This window comes from Pleurodeles waltl, chromosome 3_1 (assembly GCF_031143425.1).
Source record: "Pleurodeles waltl isolate 20211129_DDA chromosome 3_1, aPleWal1.hap1.20221129, whole genome shotgun sequence".
Taxonomy (NCBI): domain Eukaryota; kingdom Metazoa; phylum Chordata; class Amphibia; order Caudata; family Salamandridae; genus Pleurodeles; species Pleurodeles waltl.
The window spans coordinates 1,638,749,007-1,638,770,588 of NC_090440.1; the positions used below are offsets into that span (position 1 = coordinate 1,638,749,007).

At 45.6% G+C, this 21,582-nt stretch overlaps 1 protein-coding gene across 2 annotated transcripts in view; it reads right to left on the reverse strand.

Moving 5' to 3' along the window:
* Nucleotides 1–21,582, reverse strand: part of TLK1 (tousled like kinase 1) — a 618,148-nt gene that overhangs the window by 142,366 nt on the left and 454,200 nt on the right. For both annotated transcript variants that reach the window (XM_069225321.1, XM_069225320.1), the window contains one exon: nucleotides 12,004–12,173. In XM_069225321.1, coding sequence (XP_069081422.1) covers nucleotides 12,004–12,173 — 170 coding nt within the window. The remainder of the gene's footprint in view (nucleotides 1–12,003; nucleotides 12,174–21,582) is intronic.

Consider the following 21,582-nt stretch of genomic DNA (forward strand, 5'->3'; position numbering starts at 1 on the left):
ATTGGACTGTCTATGTGAGGTAGTAAAAAAGCTACAAAGAGCTGATTAGTTTTCCTAAAGTCTTTGGTTCTGTCAATGTGAAACTTTAGTGCTCGTTTAACACCTACCTAGAGTGTGGAGAGCTCTTTCCGCAACAGAATCAGGCTGCGGAAATAAGACTGGTAACTCAATGGATTGGTTGATATGGAATTGGGAAACTAATTTAGGAAGGAACTTGGGGGTTTGTGCAGAGGACCACCTTTGTGCATCAGAACTAGAACCCCGAAAGAAAAGTTCCTGTCCCGAGAAATCATTTTGCAGGTAGGATGGGTGGGCTGGTAAGGAATCTGCAACTAGGATATGTCTCTACCAGATAATGCATTACAGAAGTGGCAGTGGTTTTTCCATGAACACCTGTACTACTTTCCCTTTGAGAGGGGGAAGGAATGATGTAGGAAAATGGCTTCTTGTTGCAGTTACCCCCCACTTTTTGCCTGATATTGATGCTGTCTTGACAGTGTGTGCTGGGACCCTGCTAACCAGGCCCCAACACCAGTGTTCTTTCACAAAAAATGTACCACTGTTTCCACAATTGGCACATCTCTGGCACACAGATAAGTCCCTTGTAAAAGGTACCAGTTGTTCCAAAGGCCCTGTGACCAGAGAAGGTCCCTAAGCGCTGCAGCATGTTTTGCACCACCCTAAGGGACCCCTCACCTAACACAGGCAGACAGCTATTGCAGATTGTGTGTGTTGGTGGGGAGAAAAAGGCAAAGTCGACATGACACCCCCCTCAGGATGCCATGCACACAAAATACCTCCTGTGGCATAGGCAAGTCACCCCTCTAGCAGGCCTTAAAGCCCTAAGGCAGGGTGCCCTATACCACAGGTGAGGGCACAGCTGCATGAGCAATAAGCCACTACAGTGTCTAAGTCTATTCTTAGACTTAGAAAGTACAGTGTGTCCATATTAAGTATATGGTCTGGGAGTTTGTCAAAAACGAACTCCACAGTTCCATAATGGCTACACTGAACATTGGGAGGTTTGGTATCAAACTTCTCAGAATAATAAACCTACACTGATGCCAGTGTTGGATTTATTAAAAAATGCACACAGAGGGCATCTTAGAGATGCCCCCTGTATTTCACCCAGTTCTTCAGTGCAGGACTGACTGGTCTGTGCCAGCCAGCCACAGAGATGAGTTTCTGAACCCCTGGAGTGACAGCCTTTGTGCTCTCTGGGGCCAGAAACAAAGCCTGCACTGGGTGGAGGTGCTTCACACCTCCCCCTGCAGGAACTGTAACACCTGGCGGTGAGCCTCAAAGGCTCAGGCCTGGTGTTACAATGCCCCCAGGCCACTAGAGCCAGTGGAGATGCCCGCTCCCTGGATAAGCCCCCACTTTTGGCGGCAAGTCCAGAGGGATAATGAGAAAACCAAGGAGGAGTCAACCCCTTCAGCCAGATCCACCTCTAAGGTTACCAGAGCTGAAGTGATCCCCTCCTTTGAAAATCCTCCATCTTATTTGGGAGGATTTAGCCCAATAGGGATAGGGATGTGCTCCCCTCCCCGAAAGGGAGGGCGCACAGGGAGGGTGTAGCCACCCTCAAGGACAGTAGCCATTTGCTACTGCCCTCCAGCCCTAACACACCCCTAAACTTAGTATTTAGGGGAGAACTGAACCCAGGAAATCGGATTCCTGACGACCTACAAAGAAGGACTGCCTAGCTGAAAAACCCCACAGAGAAGAAGGAAGACAACAACTGCTTTGGCCCCAGCACTACTGGCCTGTCTCCAACTTCAGAGAACCTGCACCAGTGACGCACCCTGCAGGCCCTGCAACTACAAAGGATCAAGAAATCCCGTGGACAGCGGACCTGTCCAACCAAGAAAGAAGAAACCATCTTTAAAGGGACACCCACCTCACTCCAGAAGCGTGAGTCCCCACCACTCTGCACCAGACGCCCATGGCCCGTGTCCAGAGAAACCAACGAACCAGAGAGGATACCCAGGTGACTCTGACGACATGTCCACCCTGTACTAACTTCTGTGCACCCCCATGATGACGCCTGTAGAGGGAATCCCGAGGACCCCCCTGACCATGACTGCACGGGACAAAGATATCTGATTCCTGGAGAAGCACTGCACCCGCAGCCCCCAGGCCTGTGAGAAATCGACCACTGGTGCAGCAGTGACCAGCAGGCGGCTCTCACCCTTGCCCAATCAGTGGCTGGCCGGAGAAGCCTCCCTGTCCCCTGCCTGCAAAGTCTGAGTGACACCTGGGTCCCTTAATTGAAATCTATTGCAAATCCGACACCCTGTTTGCCCACAGCACCCGGCCTCCCTGTGCCGCTGAGGGTGTGTTGTGTGTGCCTACTTGGGGCCCCCCAGTGCTCTACTAAAGTCCCATGGGTCTGCTCCCCGAGGACACGGGTACTTACCTGCCAGCAGACCGTAACCGGAGCACCCATGTTATTTTGGCTACTCTTTCACCTCTGCACCTGACCAGCCTGTTTTGCTGGGTGTTTGGGGTTGACTTGAACCCCAAACAGTGGGCTACCTATGCCCCGGAGACTGACCTTGTAAGTGCTTTACTTACCACATTAACCTAACTGTACTTACCTCCCCCAGGAACTGTTGAATTTTGCACTGTCTCCACTTTTAAAATAGCTTATCGTCATTTAATGAAAAACTGTGTACATTACTGTTTTGGTTCGAAGTCTTAACTATCCCTATACAAAGTACCTTACATTTAATGTACTTACCTGCAATTTGAAGCCGGTGCTTTTAAAATAAATTAAGGAAAGAATATTTTTCCAAATAAAAACCTATTGGCCTGGAGTTACGTAATTGAGTGGGTGTTCTCATTTATTGCTTGAGTGTGTACAACAAATGCTTAACACTACTGTCTGATAAGCCCAACTGCTTGACCACACTACCACAACAAGAGCATTAGTATTATCTATTATTGCCTCTGTCAAGCCTCTTGGGGAGCCCCTGAACTCTGTGCACACTATGGCCCTCATTACAACCTTGGCAGTCGGACGAGTCTGACCGCCAAGGTTGTACCGCCAGGCGGCTGCACATGCGGCCAGAAACCCACTGGCCGCATTTGGACATCCCCGCTGGGCCAGCGGAAACAGATTCCGCCCACCGGCCTATCGGGGATGTGGGGCGTAACATTGCAGTCGGCTCCTAATGGAGCCGGCGGCAATGTGGCGGTTTGGCGGGTGCAGTCGCACCTGTCGCGCTCTTCACTATCTGCCAGGCAGACAGTGAAAATCGTGACGGGGCTGTGCCTCGGGGCCCCTGCACTGCCCATGCTAAGTTATAACCTCCGGGACAACGATGGCAGAAAACCGCCGGACCCGGCGGTGTGAAATATGCCGAATTGTACCACCAGCCTGTTGGCGGTACGATCGCCAATTCAACCATGGCAGTCTTAGACCGCCGGGGCTGTAATGAGGGCCTATATCTCTTTTTGATACGGTATATACAGAGCCAGCTTCCTACAAATGCTTTCAATGCTGGCCTGATCGCCCTGAGCTCCAAAAGATTGAAGAGGAGCCCAGACTCCGCTGGAGACCAGACGCATTTCATCTCTGCCTCTCCCATGTGGTTGCCCCATCTCAGGAGTGACGCATCTGTCACTACTGTCAGATCTGGTTGGGGAAGGGAGAGGGATCTGCCTCTGACCCAATCGCGGTTCAAGAGCCACCACTGCAGATCTTGCACAGTTACCTCAGAGATCTGAACCATGTTGGAGAGATTCCCTGACGCTGCACCCATTGGAACTTCAGGTCCCACTGCAGAGCCCACAAATGCCATCTGGCATGTGTCAACAGCAGGATGCAGGAGGCCATGAGGCCCAGAAGACTCACTGAAATCCAGGATAGAGGCTGAAACATGGGTATAATAGTCTGAATATCCTGGACTCGCTGGTCGGGAGGATAGGCCAGAAACTGCACTGTGTCCAGAACAGCTCTGATGACGGGTAGGGTCTGAGAGGGAGAGGAAGTCAGGTGTGACTTTGGCAAGTTTATCGTGAACTCCAGCGAATGTCTGAGGCCCGCCATAGTCTGGAAATGGGAGACGACAGTCTGGGGCGAGCCTGCCTTCGTCGAGGTAGGGGAAGACTGAAACCCCTGACCTGCGCAGATGAGCTGCAACCACCGCCATCACTTTGGTGTACACCCGGAGGGGCAATGGTAAGGCCAAGCAAGGAGAGGTAAGGAGAGCATCATAAATTGAAAATACTCATGGCCCACCGTGAACTTCAAGTAATGTCTATGGGCAGGCAGGCGGGAATATGGCAATATGCATCCTACAAGTCCAACGCTACCATTGAGTCTCCTGGGTCCAGGGTAGATAGGACCTGAGCCAGAGTGAGCATTTTGAACTTCTCCGTCCTGAGGAAGTGATTGAAGGACTAGAGGTTCAGGACAGGGTAGAGGCCCTTGCCCTTTTTGGGCACCAGAAAGTAGCGGGAATAAGAACTACAACCTACTTCCTGTAACAGGGACCCTCTCTATGGCTCCCTGACCAAGAGAGCCATAACCTCCTCGCGGAGAAGTGCCAAGTCACAGAGCTTAAATCTGGTCTTCTGTGACAACATCTCAACACACCAGGAGTGTTTAAAAAAAAAATATATATATATTTTGACACAAGTTGAAAAGTACAGTTAAAAAGTGTCTATAGAGGTAGCTCTTTTTCGGATCTGCGCGAGGCTGGGACGGAAAGAAAAGAACAGCCATCCACATGCTGGGATGGAGTCTATATAGGTCCCGCAATGTCATTCTAGTGCACACAAGGCCAACAACAGACGTGGAACCGACTGATGCCAGCTAATGGCACACAGGGGGACTGCTCGAAAACAAATCTCTGGATCCAGAATGATGCCTTGGGGAAATTCTAAGGTAAGGAATTTGCAGCTAGAAGTCTCTATCAGATAAGGTCCATCTGAGGAGTTCTCCGGTTTACGAAGTATTTTTGAAGGACCTGTGGGTGAAGTTCCCATTCATGGACATGTTGCTGCATCCTACTGAGCAAGTCTGCAAAGTCGTTGTCTGTCCCTGGGAGATACTCTGCCACCAGGTGAATGTGGTGCTGGAGAGCCCACTTCCATATTGTCAGAGAGTTGCGACAACTGAGACGACTGTCCTCCCCCCTTGTTTCTGTTGGTAATACATGACTATCATGTTGTCCGGGCAGACTAAGACAACCTTGTGAGAGGTAATAAAGAAATGCTTTCAGGGCTAGTAATACTGCTTGAAGCTCGAGGTAAGGGATATGTAGGGATTGGTGCCCAAGATCCCAAAGGCCCTTTATTGTGAGGTCTTGAAGGTGAGCGCCCCAACCCATCAGTGATGCATCTGTGGTCAGAATGACTTGAGGCACAGGGTCCAGAAAAGGCTACCCTTTCAACAGGTTGGTGGTGTTCCACCATTGCAGAGAGAGGTGAGCATAGTGGTATAGCACTAGATCTTATGGGTGACGCTGACATACCACTGATGAGACATACACTGCTGTAGAGGATGCATGTGGAGTCTGGTATGGGGATCGATGGCAATGCATGAGGCCATCATCCCCAACAGGCGCATTTAGTCCTAACTGTGTAAGTGCGATTGTCTTGAAACTGGGAGAGAAGAGAATGAAAACTGAACCGGGCTGGATTGGGGTATGCTAGCACCAACTCTGCATAGAGAATAGCTCCTAGATAGGGCTGTATCTGAAAGGTTTGGAGGTGGGATTAGGCCAGGGCCACTTGAATTATGTGATTGCGCGCCCATGGCAATTTTCGCATAATTATAGATTTGCTGCATTTGCCACATATTCCATCAGATGCCGCATAATCTGCAGATTGTAACAAAAAAGTGTTACTAGCTCTAACTGTTCAAAAGTTACTAAAAATGTAGTGACATTTATTCCCGCACAGCTGAAGGCCCTTCACAAAAGGTAGACTGGACACCGTTGTTTTGCTTATTGCCATATTTGGGTATTAACCTGGTACTAACGAGATGCAACCAATCCCAGACAGTATTACCAAGTTTATATATAATGAAATAATGCTATCGCAAAATGTGCCGCATTCTGCAGCATAATTAGCTTTTTCTTGCCACATAATTTAGCCCTCTTCTGCTGCATAATTCCAGTATTTCTGGATTTCGCAAAGTTGGTTGTGAACCCCAGTGTGTGAAGGTGATCCACTGTGAGCAGTGTGTGATATTGGCACGGGGGTAATGCGCTGTCTTTGATGAATTAGTCGTCTAGGAAAGGGAACACATGTATGTTTTGTCTTCTGGTGTGTGCGGCAAGTACTGCTAACTACTTTGTTAAGACTCTGGGATCATTCATGACTGAACTGATAATGTGGTGGATACTATAGAATCTGGAGGGACCTGTGACCTAATGTATAGTGGATCAAAGGGAGAAGGCTTATATTTCTTATCTACCCTAGGGGTGATAACCCTAGAGTGGAAAGTATTGTCAGCGTGGTGAAGCATGCCAGGGAGCATAGGGAGAAATTGGATAGCCCTGTGGTTAGATGTGAGCGTATCGAACAGGAAGCCCTGTTCGATAGGGTCCCTGTGCAGCTCCACATTGTGGAAAGCGGCTGCTCTTGCCACGACCAGCTTGTAGGATGTACTATCCTCTGGTGGTACAGGGGTGCAGGGTACAAATATGGATCATTGGTTAATAAGAGGTATGGGTTATATGTGTCCCATGGATCCAGGCCAAGCTCTCCCCCACCCAAACCTTCCCCAGCATATAAAGGGGATCCCTGAGGGGTATAATCTCCTGCAGTAGGTGAGGTAGGTGGATGAGGAGGGAAGGGAGGTAGAGAAGAAGAAGTGTGTGAAGGGGGTGTAGAAGGTGCGTCAGGTGGTGGTGGTGGAAACTGCTTGTAAGGTGTACTGGTAGCCTTTTCCTTGGTGGTCTTCTTTGGAGGTAAAGCAGTGTCCAAAGCCTCTTGGAAAGACAGCTTCCTCTTAAAAAGTACAGTGGGTAAAGCAATAATGAATCCTGTGCCCTCATGGATATAGAAGCAGTGCTGACAGTGTCCAAAATGGGCATCACAGGCCAAGGTGTAGCTGAAGATCAACTGGAGTTTTTCTGCTCCGATGTTTTTGGTTCTGTGGTTTTCAGTCGTTGCGATTCCGTCGGCATAGATGTGGAGGTGCTAGCTGGTTGGCTCAAAGCCAAAGGCCGGAATGAGATGGCCGCGATGTCTCAGGCCGAGGTCGAAGCCAAAGATGCAGTCTTTGTCTTGGCTATTTTTGGAGCTGAGCCGGAGGGTGGAGCAGCCAAAACAGTTATTCGGATCTGGCCACAGCCTGGTGGCAGTGGCAGTCTGGCAACCTCTACAAGGGGCTTTTAGATAGTGTTAGGAGGACAGGAGGGGGCATGGTACTCACAGGTTGTGCAGATGTTACCTCGTGGCTTTCGATATCCAACTGGATGTCGGAGTCCTGGATTGCAAAGACCTCCGCTTGTTCAGGCTCCTTCTGGGCATGTTCCTCCCCAAAGAAGTCCAGGGTGTCATCCAGAGTCTTGTGCTCCATCTCCAGCTCACAAGCTCTTCAGTCCCGAAGCATCTTCTTTGAGTGTAAGGATTTGAAGTTTCCTGGTGATCGCGGGAAAGGCCCAACTCACACACCAGTTGTTGGTCAGTGTGGGAAAATTTAGCATGGCACCGAAGACAGAAACGAAATTGGTTTGTTCCATCAGTTCAGCATAATGGTCGGTGCTTCGTAGTGAGGTAAGCCCAAGAAGGCTAAGAATTCCCTGGAGAGCGCACGTTCGGCGCTCGGACTGACAAATCGAGACAAACACGAAGATAGAAATGGACAATCTAGATACAACACTGTCGATAAAGAGAAGACTGAAAGACATTTCGAACCGTAACGAGCCGAAAGAAGGAGCCAAGACAAACAAGGATGTTTGTCCTTCTTAGGTATGGAAACTATAACTGCCTTGTGCAGTGTTTGGGGCAAACAACCCTCCGCTCTAGCTATATTAGTGTTAACGAGCATGCCCAGGAGACAATGTACCTGCAAAAGCATCAGAGAACTCTGCAAGTATCCCATCATTACGAGGAGTCTTTCCTTTAGTCAGCTTCTTTAAACAGCGCACACAACCTGTTCATGTATGTTCACCCCCAATTGCACGGCATTATCAGGCGGAAGTGTTTTAAGGTTTGCGGAGGCTAGGTAGGCCTGAATATCTACATGATCTGCAGTATTGTTTGAAGTATATAAAGTCACATAGTAGATCTTGAAGACCTTATGTTTTTTGATTTTGTATATGCCAGTTTGTCTATCATTCCGGGTACTCAAAATGGTACACAGACCAACCATGTCTGCAGTCTTTCCATTTCATGCCCTTCATCATGCAGTTTGGTAATATTTGAGCCACTCCATTAATGCAAATAATGTAACCATCTCCTCCTGACGGAGAGCATCCTTGGAGTCCTGGCGGGCATTTTTGTTGATTGCATTGCACAACTGCTCCTACTTTGTAACATCCCTATTCAGTTAGACTGTATCCCCACCTTTGCGGTCATACAGTTTCCTCTAATAACTGTCAATGCCTCAAAATCTATTGGAGCGGTCACTGCCATACCCTCACAATCCAAGAAGTAATTATGAACTGCCTCCCATACTTTATTCTTGAAAACCGAGTCCTTCAGCAAATCTACATTCCGCCTCCAGGTTTGACAGGTAGCTCATGGGTCAGTCCACTAAAAGACATCAATAGGGGGCTGGTGGGTGAATAAGTACAGGACATGTATTCTGCGTCAACGACCCAGGGATGTTTCAGGGGACAACACAAGAATGTGTCCAGGTGCCGGTTTCAATTTGTGCACTCTGAATGATAGGAATATTCCCTTTGGGCAGGGGTTATATATCCCAAAGAAGTCCCCCCCAAACCCCAAATATCCAACCATATGTCCATCACACAATTATAATCTCCCCCCAGTGATTCTTGGGAAGTGAACCACATCTGTAAGGTGTACAGCTATATAATTAAGGAAAGTGTGCTGGTCCACATACAGCACATAAACATTAGTAAGTGTGAGCTCCCTTCCCTTCAACCAGCCACCCACAATTACAAATCTCCTTTCCATGTCTATGGTGGTGACAGTGGGCTGAAAGTGTATCCCCCAGGGATAATCCATATGAGAACTCCTCCTGATAAATCGGAAATGGTTGTATTATATGAAGCCCCTGCTATGGCTTTTGCAGTGCCTTCCCTTCGCAGCTGTGAGGTCAATATCCATGATGGAAGTTATTTGTGCCCCCACCTTTTAATGTATGCCTGCATATTGTATAGTTTATTGGGTAAATTAAGTCCTATAAAAGGCTAACTACAGAAGCTAAAGGAGGAACAGATTATGCTATTAGCAGCAACCAGTAACAGCACTAGGACACAGAGCAGCTCCAGTCCACAAGGAACTCAGGGGAACAAAAATACATCAATGCAGTCTGGGGTTATTACTTCAGGAACAACTGTTAGGAGAAGACAAAGGTGAGGGCTCCAAAAAAGGAAGGAATTTGGTCTTAGATGGAGCATCGCCACCACATCAACTTTCTGGAGCTGAGAGCTATCAATCAATTCCTTAAAATCTGCCTGCCTTCCATCAAGGGCAGGTCTATCCAGGTCCTATCAGACAGCACCACAGCCATAGAGTACTACAAGAAGCAGGGTGGTGTAGCGTCATGCGTCCTCTGTATGGACGCACTCAGGCCTCCACTTGGATTACCTCTTTGGGAGAAAGATTAAAAGCAGTACACGCCAGACAAAAGTTGAGATTCTCAGGACTTAAACATGGTTGGACCTCCCAGCTCCAAGACAAAGTGATGGCTCACTTTACAGAAAGAAAACTGACTTGGTCTAAGAGTTACTGTACTTTTTGCTCTTCTTTCTATTACGCAGTGAAGTGGCCTTTTGCATCAAAAGGAATTCCTAGCCCAAGGACCATGTATCTTGGACTGTGGTTCACTTGAAGCTCTATATGCCTAGCGTCTGGAGCATGGAGAACCATTAAGACCTAACAACGCTTCTGTCATTGAACAGTAACTGTCTTGCCACACACACAGTATGAGAAATACTTTCTCCTAGTGCTTGAGTGCTGTAATTTAAGTGCTGCACATTGAGGGGCGAATGATCTAGACTAAATCAGCATATGGAACTATGGTGAACTAAAGGAAACAACTGTGTCTTCACAAATGTAAAGAAAACAATATATAATGAGAACCTACAACAAGAAAAAAGTGGGCACCTAAAAATGTAAAAACAGATGACAAAGTAATACTGAAGCTATTAAGGGGCTAAAGTCTAGTAGGTTACAATGAAGGGCAGCACTAGAGTCAGTTGACAAATACAACCATTATGAAACTAGGAACATGATTAAAAATTACAATTACAAAAAATATAAAAAAGGGCAGTGAATGTGTGGAAAATTGTATAACTGCAATTTTGTAAGAGAATATCGAATTTCAAATCACATTGTTCCTATTGTACTGTATTGTAATAGTATTTATGTAGCGCTTACTACCCCTGACGAGGTTTTGAAGTGCTTTTCAGCGAGTAGCACGCTACTCCGGAACCCAACAAGAATTAGTGATGGATTAGTATCGGGAAATAGGAGTACGGTTTTAGTATTATGAGTTAATTTGAGCCGCAGATACGAGAGTTTGTTAGTTAGATTGACTGGAGTAATGGAGGGGTGGAGGAGGATAGAAATCCAGAAGTGTTAATTGGGAGTATATGGTAATAGGATTTAGGCATGGTATGAGTAAAGGGGGATAGAGGAGGGAAGAGTCTGTGGAAGGGTTAGGGAGATCATAGTAGCAGCGTGAGATAAATGAGGGTGAATTTAGTAGGGCTGTTTGGGAGGTCACGGTAGTAGAGTGAGGTTTGGTGAGTTAGATGTGGAAGCGGAGGGAAGAGCTTAGGCAGAATTATTTAGGAGATGAAAGTAGTAGAATGGATTTGGGATGAGTCAGAGTGGGAATGGAGGCTAGATTGATAGAGACATGACATACGATGATGGGTAGATAAGTGTGATAAGATGAGAGCAGGGATTCATAGATATCTAGTATATAACAACCCACCCAGGAGCCATGAAACGACCCACGAACATGCCAAGCACAGAACATACACATACACATATATACACACACACACACACACAAATACACACATATGCACATACAATACATATTTAGAACCATAGGTAAATATACTTAAACAGGTTTAAAGAGTGTGTGTTTTATTGTTATGACATAGTAGCAATACATATTTTCTAAAGAACTATACATAACTAGAAATATACACAATCAGAAAAAATATTTATCGACATAGGCATATGCAGTCCATAGTTGTTTGAATATGGTTGTTATGAAGGAAAGAGCCAACTCTTGAGTAGTTTTCTGAAGACAAGAAAGTTATCTGTGGCTCTTATAGTTGGGGGTAATGAATTTGGCTGCTTGAACAGAGAAGGATGTACCACCTATAGTCTTTTTCTTGTATGGTGGTGTTCTAAGGCGGGGTGCCAATCTTGAGCGGAGGTTTCTGTAGTGCTGTAGTAGGATTTCATTAGGCTAACAATTTTGGGTGGTTTCCTATTCTGACAATGTGTTTCTGCCTAGAAACTCACTAAGGAAGAAGATGCTTATATCATCTCGGAAGATAGAGGGTAATGATATCTATATACCAACACTGCAAGATTGCTTGTTATTGTTCTTTTTAAAGAAAGCAACTAATTATTAGCGGCTGCTTAGAAAATGGGTTGAATATTTTTAAACATACAATACTCCTACTAATGCTCTCACTTCACATGTTTGTACATTCTGGTCAAACAGACCTAAATATATAAATTCAGACTGCTCTACAATGACTGACCGATTGCAGCCAATTGCCCAGACACCAGCTTGGAAACCACACAAATACAAAAAAAAAAAAAAAAAAAAAAAAAAAAAGAAGGTTCGACAATTTCATATAAAAGTGAAAATTCACTCACCTGGCTTAAGGTCATAGTGTATAATAGGCGGCTTTATCTCATTGAGATATCGTAGTGCATTTACTATCTGCATTACAATAGATCTGGCTTCTTTCTCGGACATTAACTTATGTTGCTTCAAATAGAAGTCCAAATCATTGCCTTCACAGTATTCTAACACAGTACAAAACCTAGCAAATTTAAAAAGAAGAGTTTTTAAATAGGTAATGCAAAATGTAAAACCTAAAAGAATAAAGAAAAAACAATTTGTGAATATTTGTTTCGTATTGCAGATTTAATATGTTACACCAATACGAAGCATACACATTTACAACTAATATCCGCAAAAAAATAAATTGGTATTAACACCAATCAAAAGGAAAATGTCACTTACCCAGTGTACATCTGCTCGTGGCATTAGTCGCTGCAGATTCACATGCTGTGCATAGTCCGCCGTCTGGTGTTGGGTCGGAGTGTTACAAGTTGTTTTTCTTCTAAGAAGTCTTTTCGAGTCACGAGACCGAGGGACTCCTCCTACTTTGGTTCCATTGCGCATGGGCATCGACTCCATGTTAGATTGTTTTCCCCGCAGAGGGTGAGGTAGGAGTTGTGTATATTAGTAATAGTGCCCATGCAATGGAATGAATAAGTATGTACAAAATGAAGGTTAAAGTATGAAAATGTCACTTACCCAGTGTACATCTGTTCGTGGCATCAGTCGCAGTAGATTCGCATGTTCTGCAATAGCTCGCCATCTGGTGTTGGGCCGGAGTGTTACAAGTTGTTTTTCTTCGAAGAAGTCTTTCGAGTCACGGGACCGAGTGACTCCTCCTTTTGTCTCCATTGCGCATGGGCGTCGACTCCATCTTCGATTGTTTTTCCCCGCAGAGGGTGAGGTAGGAGTTGAATTGTAGTAATAGTGCCCATGCAATGGAGTGACTAAGTATGCACCTATTTAAGGTTGAGATGATACATATAGAAATAATTGAAGGTAACTTCCAAACTGCTACAGGCTCCCGGGGAGGCGGGTGGGCACATGCGAATCTACTGCGACTGATGCCACGAACAGATGTACACTGGGTAAGTGACATTTTCAGTTCGATGGCATCTGTCGCTGTAGATACGCATGTTCTGCATAGACTAGTAAGCAGTTATTTCCCCAAAAGCGGTGGATCAGCCTGTAGGAGTGGAAGTAGTCTGAAATAATGTCCTTAATACGGCTTGACCTACTGTGGCTTGTTGTGCGGATAACACGTCTACACAGTAGTGCTTGGTGAATGTGTGAGGCGTAGACCATGTGGCTGCCTTACATATTTCTTGCATTGGGATGTTTCCTAGAAAGGCCATGGTAGCACCTTTCTTTCTGGTTGAGTGTGCCCTTGGTGTAATGGGCAGCTGTCGTTTAGCTTTAAGGTAGCAGATTTGGATGCATTTAACTATCCATCTGGCTATACCTTGTTTTGAAATTGGGTTTCCTGCGTGAGGTTTTTGAAATGCAATAAAGAGTTGTTTAGTCTTTCTGATGTTTTTTGTTCTGTCAATGTAATACATTAATGCTCTTTTGACATCTAATGTATGTAGTGCCCTTTCAGCTACGGTATCTGGCTGTGGAAAGAACACTGGAAGTTCCACTGTTTGATTTAGATGGAACGGTGAAATAACCTTTGGCAAAAATTTAGGATTGGTCCTTAGGACGACTTTATTTTTGTGTAGTTGTATAAAAGGTTCCTGTATAGTAAACGCCTGAATCTCGCTTACTCTTCTCAGGGAAGTAATGGCGATGAGAAATGCCACCTTCCAGGTTAGGAACTGTATGTCGCAGGAGTGCATGGGTTCAAAAGGTGGACCCATAAGTCTAGTTAGGACAACATTTAGGTTCCATGAAGGAACAGGTGGTGTTCTTGGTGGTATAATTCTCCTAAGGCCCTCCATGAATGCTTTAATGACTGGTATTTTATATAGGGAAGTTGAATAGGTAGTCTGCAGGTATGCAGATATTGCTGCAAGGTGAATCTTAATGGAAGAGAAAGCTAGGTTAGATTTTTGTAAGTGAAGCAAGTAACCCACTACATGTTCTGGAGTTGTGTGTAATGGTTGTATTTGATTAATATGGCAGTAGCAAACAAACCTCTTCCATTTACTTGCATAGCAGTGCCTGGTGGATGGCCTTCTTGCTTGTTTTATGACTTCCATACATTCTTGGGTAAGTTGTAAGTGCCCGAATTCTAGGATTTCAGGAGCCAGATTGCTAGATTCAGCGATGCTGGATCTGGGTGTCTGATCTTTTGGTTGTGCTGTGTCAACAGATCTGGCCTGTTGGGCAATTTGATGCAGGGTACCACTGATAGGTCTAGCAGCGTTGTGTACCAGGGTTGCCTTGCCCAAGTTGGTGCTATCAATATGAGTTTGAGTTTGCTTTGACTGAGTTTGTTTACCAGGTAAGGAAGGAGAGGGAGAGGAGGAAAAGAGTAAGCAAATATCCCTGACCAGTTCATCCATAGGGCATTGCCTTGGGATTGTTTGTGTGGGTACCTGGATGCGAAGTTTTGGCATTTTGCGTTCTCCCTTGTCGCAAACAAGTCTATCTGAGGTGTTCCCCAGAGTTTGAAATAAGTGTTCAGAATTTGGGGGTGAATTTCCCATTCGTGGACCTGTTGGTGATCTCGAGAGAGATTGTCTGCGAGTTGATTTTGTATCCCTGGTATAAACTGTGCAATTAGGCGAATTTCGTTGTGAATTGCCCAATGCCAAATTTTTTGTGCTAGCAGGCTTAACTGCGTGGAGTGCGTCCCTCCCTGCTTGTTTAGATAATACATTGTTGTCATGTTGTCTGTTTTGACGAGAATGTATTTGTGAACTATTATTGGTTGGAAAGCTTTTAGTGCTTGAAAAACTGCTAGCAGTTCTAGGTGATTGATATGCAGTTTTGTTTGATGTACGTTCCATTGTCCTTGTATGCTGTGTTGATCGAGGTGTGCTCCCCACCCTGTCATGGAAGCATCTGTTATTACGTATTGTGGCACTGGGTCTTGGAAAGGCCGCCCCTTGTTTAAATTTATGTTGTTCCACCACAGAAGCGAGAGGTAAGTTTGGCGGTCTATTAACACCAGATCTAGAAGGTGACCCTGTGCTTGAGACCACTGTGATGCTAGGCATTGTTGTAAGGGCCTCATGTGCAGTCTTGCGTTTGGGACAATGGCTATGCATGATGACATCATGCCTAGGAGTTGTAATACCATCTTTGCCTGTATCTTTTGTGTTGGATACATGCGTTGTATGATGGTGTTGAAATTTTGAATTCTTTGTGGACTTGGAGTGGCTACTCCTTTTGATGGGTCTATTATGGCTCCCAGGTATTGTTGTACCTTGCGTGGCAGAATTTTGGATTTTGTGAAATTGACGGTGAACCCGAGTTTGAAGAGGGTTTGTATGATCTGATTTGTGTGATTTGAGCACTGTATGAACGAATGGGCCTTGATTAGCCAGTCGTCCAAATATGGGAACACATGTATTTGCTGCCTTCTTATGTGTGCAGCGACTACCGCTAGACATTTGGTAAAGACTCTTGGTGCGGTTGTTAATCCGAAAGGCAGTACCTTGAATTGGTAATGTATTCCTTTGAATACAAACCTTAGGTATTTCCTGTGAGATGGGTGTATTGGTATATGGAAATAAGCATCCTTGAGGTCTAAAGTTGCCATGTAGTCGTGTAGTTTTAGCAATGGCAATACTTCTTGTAGTGTGACCATGTGGAAGTGGTCTGATTTGATGAAAGTGTTCACTACTCTGAGGTCTAGGATTGGTCTCAGCGTTTTGTCCTTCTTTGGTATCAGAAAGTACAGTGAGTAAACTCCTGTGTTTATTTGTGTGTTTGGCACTAATTCGATTGCATTCTTTTGCAATAGTGCCTGCACTTCTATCTCCAGGAGATTGGAATGGTGTGTTGTTAAATTTTGTGCTTTTGGTGGTATGTTTGGAGGGAATTGTAGAAATTCTATGCAATAACCATGTTGGATAATTGCTAGAACCCAAGTGTCTGTAGTGATTTCCTCCCATGCTTTGTAATAATGACCTATTCTTCCCCCCACTGGTGTTGTGTGGAGGGGGTGAGTGACATGTGAGTCATTGTTTAGTAGTAGGGGTTTTGGGGCTTTGAAATCTCCCTCTATTTCTAGGGAATTGCCCTCCTCTATATTGTCCCCGAAAACCTCCTCTATACTGTCCCTGGTAAGTGGACGGTGTTGCTTGTGAGGTGCTGGCTTGTGTGCTTTGACCCCGAAACCCCCCTCGAAAGGGCGTTTTACGGAATGTGCTGTAATTCCCTCTGCTCTGCGGGGAGTAGAGTGCGCCCATGGCTTTGGCAGTGTCCGTATCTTTTTTGAGTTTCTCAATCGCTGTGTCCACTTCTGGACCGAACAGTTCTTTTTCATTAAAAGGCATATTGAGAACTGCTTGTTGAATCTCTGGTTTAAATCCAGACGTTCGGAGCCATGCATGCCGTCTGATAGTTACAGATGTATTAATTGTCCGTGCAGCTGTATCTGCAGCGTCCATGGAGGAACGTATCTGGTTGTTGGAGATGGTCTGTCCCTCCTCAACCACTTGTTTCGCCCTATTTTGGAAGTCCTTGGGCAGATGTTCAATGAGATGTTGCATCTCGTCCCAGTGGGCTCTGTCATAGCGCGCAAGTAGTGCCTGGGAGTTCGCGATGCGCCACTGGTTTGCAGCTTGTGCTGCGACTCTTTTACCAGCTGCATCGAACTTGCGGCTTTCTTTATCTGGGGGTGGTGCATCTCCAGATGTGTGAGAGTTGGCCCTTTTCCTAGCTGCTCCTACAACAACAGAGTCTGGTGGCAGCTGTGTAGTGATGAAAACCGGGTCCGTAGGAGGCGGCTTATACTTCTTTTCCACCCGTGGTGTGATTGCCCTACTTTTGACCGGCTCCTTAAATATGTCTTTTGCGTGCCGGAGCATACCAGGGAGCATAGGCAGGCTTTGGTAGGAGCTGTGGGTGGAGGAGAGTGTGTTGAACAAGAAATCATCCTCGACCTGTTCTGAGTGGAGGCTTACGTTATGAAATTGTGCTGCTCTAGCCACCACCTGAGAGTACGCGGTGCTGTCTTCTGGTGGAGATGGCTTTGTAGGGTAGGCCTCCGGGCTGTTATCTGACACTGGGGCGTCGTATAGGTCCCATGCGTCCTGATCTTGGTCACCCTGGCTCATGGTGGTGTGAGCTGGGGAGTGAGATGGAGTTTGTGCTGGTGAAACGTTAATCACGGGCGGAGGAGAGGGTGGTGGTGTAATTCTTTTAACCACTTTTGGTTGTGGTGCTTGTTCCGTCTGGAACTCCAACCTTCTCTTTCTCCTAATGGGGGGAAGGGTGCTTATTTTTCCTGTCCCCTGCTGAATGAAGATACGCTTTTGCGTATGGTCCACATCAGTTGCTTGTAGCTCTTCCTCAAACCTATGCTTTTGCATTTGGGAGGTTAGCGAGTGCTCTTCTGTATAAGAGCCTGAAGCTGGGTCGCTTGCAGTTTGTTTCGGCGTTGAAACTTTGTCTGCGTGTTTTTTCGGCTCCGAGGTGACTTTTTTCCTTTTCGGGGCCGAAACCTCTCGGCGTCGATCTGTTTCGGTGCCGCTGTCTCGGCGTCGAGCCGTGTCCACACCGGTATCTCGGTGTCGAGGCTTGTCTCCAGCACTTTCTCGGTCCCGAGAAGGCTGCGTGCCGGTGTCTCGACCGGAGTCGGACGATCTCGGCACTGTTTTGGCCTTTTTCGGTGCCGACGGTCGGTCACCGAATTTATGGGTCGAGCCATGGCCTGGTGGCAGTGGCGTCCCCTGGGCCTTGTAAATGTTTCTCTGTGTGTTTTTCGACGTCTTACTCACGGTTTGTGTATCGTCGAATCCTTCGGAGTCTGAGTCTTGGATTGAGAAGGTACCTTCTTCTTCCTGTTCCTCGAACTCCCGTTGGGCTGTCGGTGCGGACGCCATTTGAAGTCTTCTGGCTCGACGGTCTCGGAGTGTTTTTCGGGACCGGAACGCACGACAGGCCTCGCAGGTGTCTTCGCTGTGCTCAGGTGACAGGCACAGGTTGCAGACCAAGTGTTGGTCTGTGTAGGGGTATTTATTGTGGCATTTGGGGCAGAAACGAAACGGGGTCCGTTCCATCGGCGTTCTTCAGCACGCGGTCGGGCCGACCAGGCCCCGACGGAGGATCGAAAAACTACCCCGAAGGGCACCGGAGCTCTTCGATCTTCGATGCGGTGTGGAATCTAAGTACGCCGATCCCGAACGCAACAATACCGACGAAAATCTTCCGAAATTAGCTAATTTTCCGTTCCGAAACTCGGAGCGACAGGAACACGTCCGAACCCGATGGCGGAAAAAAAACAATCGAAGATGGAGTCGACGCCCATGCGCAATGGAGACAAAAGGAGGAGTCACTCGGTCCCGTGACTCGAAAGACTTCTTCGAAGAAAAACAACTTGTAACACTCCGGCCCAACACCAGATGGCGAGCTATTGCAGAACATGCGTATCTACAGCGACAGATGCCATCGAACATATATTTACAAATGCACAAATGTTGAAGATTACTTCAAAACGGCTACAGGCTCCCGGGGAGGCGGGTGGGCGCATGTGAATCTGCAGCGACTAATGCCACGAACAGATGTACACTAGGTAAGTGACATTTTCCGTTCGGTGGCATGTGTAGCTGCAGATACACATGCTGTGCATAGACTAGTAAGCAGTTATCTCCCCAAAAGCGGTGGTTCAGCCTGTAGGAGTGGAAGTAGTTTGAAATAAAGTTCTTAGTACAGCTTGACCTACTGTGGCTTGTTGTGCAGATAGCACGTCTACACAGTAGTGCTTAGTAAATGTGTGAGGCGTAGACCATGTTGCTGCCTTACATATTTCGTTCATTGGAATATTTCCTAGAAAGGCCATGGTGGCACCTTTCTTTCTGGTTGAGTGTGCCTTTGGTGTAATAGACAGCTGTCTCTTTGCTTTAAGATAGCAGGTTTGGATGCACCTAACTATCCATCTAGCTATACCTTGTTTTGATATAGGATTTCCTGTATGAGGTTTTTGAAATGCAATAAATAGTTGTTTTGTTTTCCTAATTAGTTTTGTTCTGTCAATGTAGTACATTAGTGCTCTTTTGATGTCTAATGTATGTAGTGCTCTTTCAGCTATTGAGTCTGGCTGTGGAAAGAACACTGGCAATTCTACTGTTTGATTTAAGTGGAACGGTGAGATGACCTTTGGTAAGAATTTTGGGTTAGTTCTTAGAACTACCTTATTTTTGTGTATTTGAATAAATGGTTCTTGTATAGTAAATGCCTGAATTTCACTTACTCTTCTTAGAGATGTAATGGCAATGAGAAATGCAACTTTCCACGTTAGATATTGCATTTCGCAAGAATGCATGGGTTCGAAAGGTGGACCCATGAGTCTTGTTAAGACAATATTGAGGTTCCATGAAGGAACAGGTGGTGTCCTTGGTGGTATAATTCTTTTTAGGCCTTCCATAAATGCTTTAATGACAGGTATTCTAAATAGGGAAGTTGAATGAGTAATTTGCAGGTATGCAGATATTGCTGCGAGATGTATCTTTATGGAAAAGAAAGCTAGATTTGACTTTTGCAAATGTAGTAAATACCCTACAACATCTTTTGGAGATGCATGCAATGGTTGAACTTGATTATTATGGCAGTAGCAAACAAATCTTTTCCATTTACTTGCATAGCAGTGTCTAGTGGATGGCCTTCTAGCTTGTCTTATGACCTCCATACATTCCTGTGTGAGGTTTAAGTGTCCAAATTCTAGGATTTCAGGAGCCAAATTGCTAGATTCAGCGATGCTGGGTTTGGATGCCTGATTTGTTGCTTGTGTTGTGTTAAAAGATCTGGCCTGTTGGGTAGTTTGACATGAGGTACTACTGACAGGTCTAGTAGTGTTGTATACCAAGGTTGTCTTGCCCATGTTGGTGCTATTAGAATGAGTTTGAGTTTGTTTTGACTCAATCTGTTTACTAGATATGGAAGGAGAGGGAGAGGGGGGAAAAGCGTATGCAAATATCCCTGACCAATTCATCCATAGAGCATTGCCTTGAGATTGCTGGTGTGGGTACCTGGATGCGAAGTTTTGGCATTTTGCGTTTTCTTTTGTTGCAAATAGATCTATTTGAGGTGTTCCCCACATTTGGAAGTAAGTGTTCAGGATTTGGGGGTGAATTTCCCATTCGTGGACCTGTTGGTGATCCCGAGAGAGATTGTCTGCTAGCTGGTTCTGGATCCCTGGAATAAACTGTGCTATTAGGCGAATGTGGTTGTGAATTGCCCAATGCCATATTTTTTGTGTGAGGAGACACAACTGTGTCGAGTGTGTTCCCCCCTGTTTATTTAAATAATACATTGTCGTCATGTTGTCTGTTTTGACAAGAATGTATTTGTGGGTTATCATTGGTTGGAATGCTTTCAACGCTAGAAATACTGCTAACAATTCTAGGTGATTTATATGAAACTTTCTTTGATGTACGTCCCATTGTCCTTGGATGCTGTGTTGATTGAGGTGTGCTCCCCACCCTGTCATGGAAGCATCTGTTGTTATCACGTATTGTGGCACTGGGTCTTGGAAAGGCTGCCCTTTGTTTAAATTTGTACTGTTCCACCATAGAAGCGAGATGTATGTTTGGCGGTCTATCAACACCAGATCTAGAAGGTGACCCTGTGCATGTGACCATTGTGATGCTAGGCACTGTTGTAAGGGCTGCATGTGCAATCTTGCGTTTGGGACAATGGCTATGCATGAGGACATCATGCCTAGGAGTTTTAAGACCATCTTTGCGTGTATCTTTTGTGTTGCATACATAGCTTGTATCACCTTGTGAAATTTTTTAACCCTTTGTGGACTTTGAGTGGCTATCCCTTTTGTTGTGTTGATTGTCGCTCCTAAGTATTGCTGTGTTTGACACGGCAAAAGGTGTGACTTTGCATAGTTGATGGAGAAACCCAGTTTGTAAAGGGTTTGTATAACAATCTGTGTGGTGTAAACACTTTGTTAGCGAGTTGGTTTTGATTAACCAATCGTCTAGGTACGGGAACACGTGTATTTGCTGCCTCCTGATATGTGCAGCTACTACTGCTAGACATTTTGTAAAGACTCTTGGTGCTGTCGTTATTCCTAATGGCAACACTTTGAATTGGTAATGCATTCCTTCGAATACGAACCTTAGGTATTTCCTGTGCGAGGGATGTATCGTATATGGAAATACGCGTCTTTTAGATCTAACGTTGTTATGTAGTCTTGCTGTTTCAGTAGTGGTATTACGTCTTGTAACGTGACCATATGAAAGTGGTCTGATTTGATGAAGGTGTTTAGTATTCTGAGATCCAATATTGGTCTCAGACTTTTGTCCTTTTTCGGTATTAGAAAGTACAGTGAGTAAACTCCTGTGTTCTTTTGTGTTTTTGGTACTAATTCTATTGCGTCTTTTTGCAGTAATGCTTGAACTTCTAGTCCTAGAAGGTCTATATGCTGTTTGGACATCTTGTGTGTTTTCAGTGGGACGTTTGGAGGGAGTTGGAGAAATTCTATG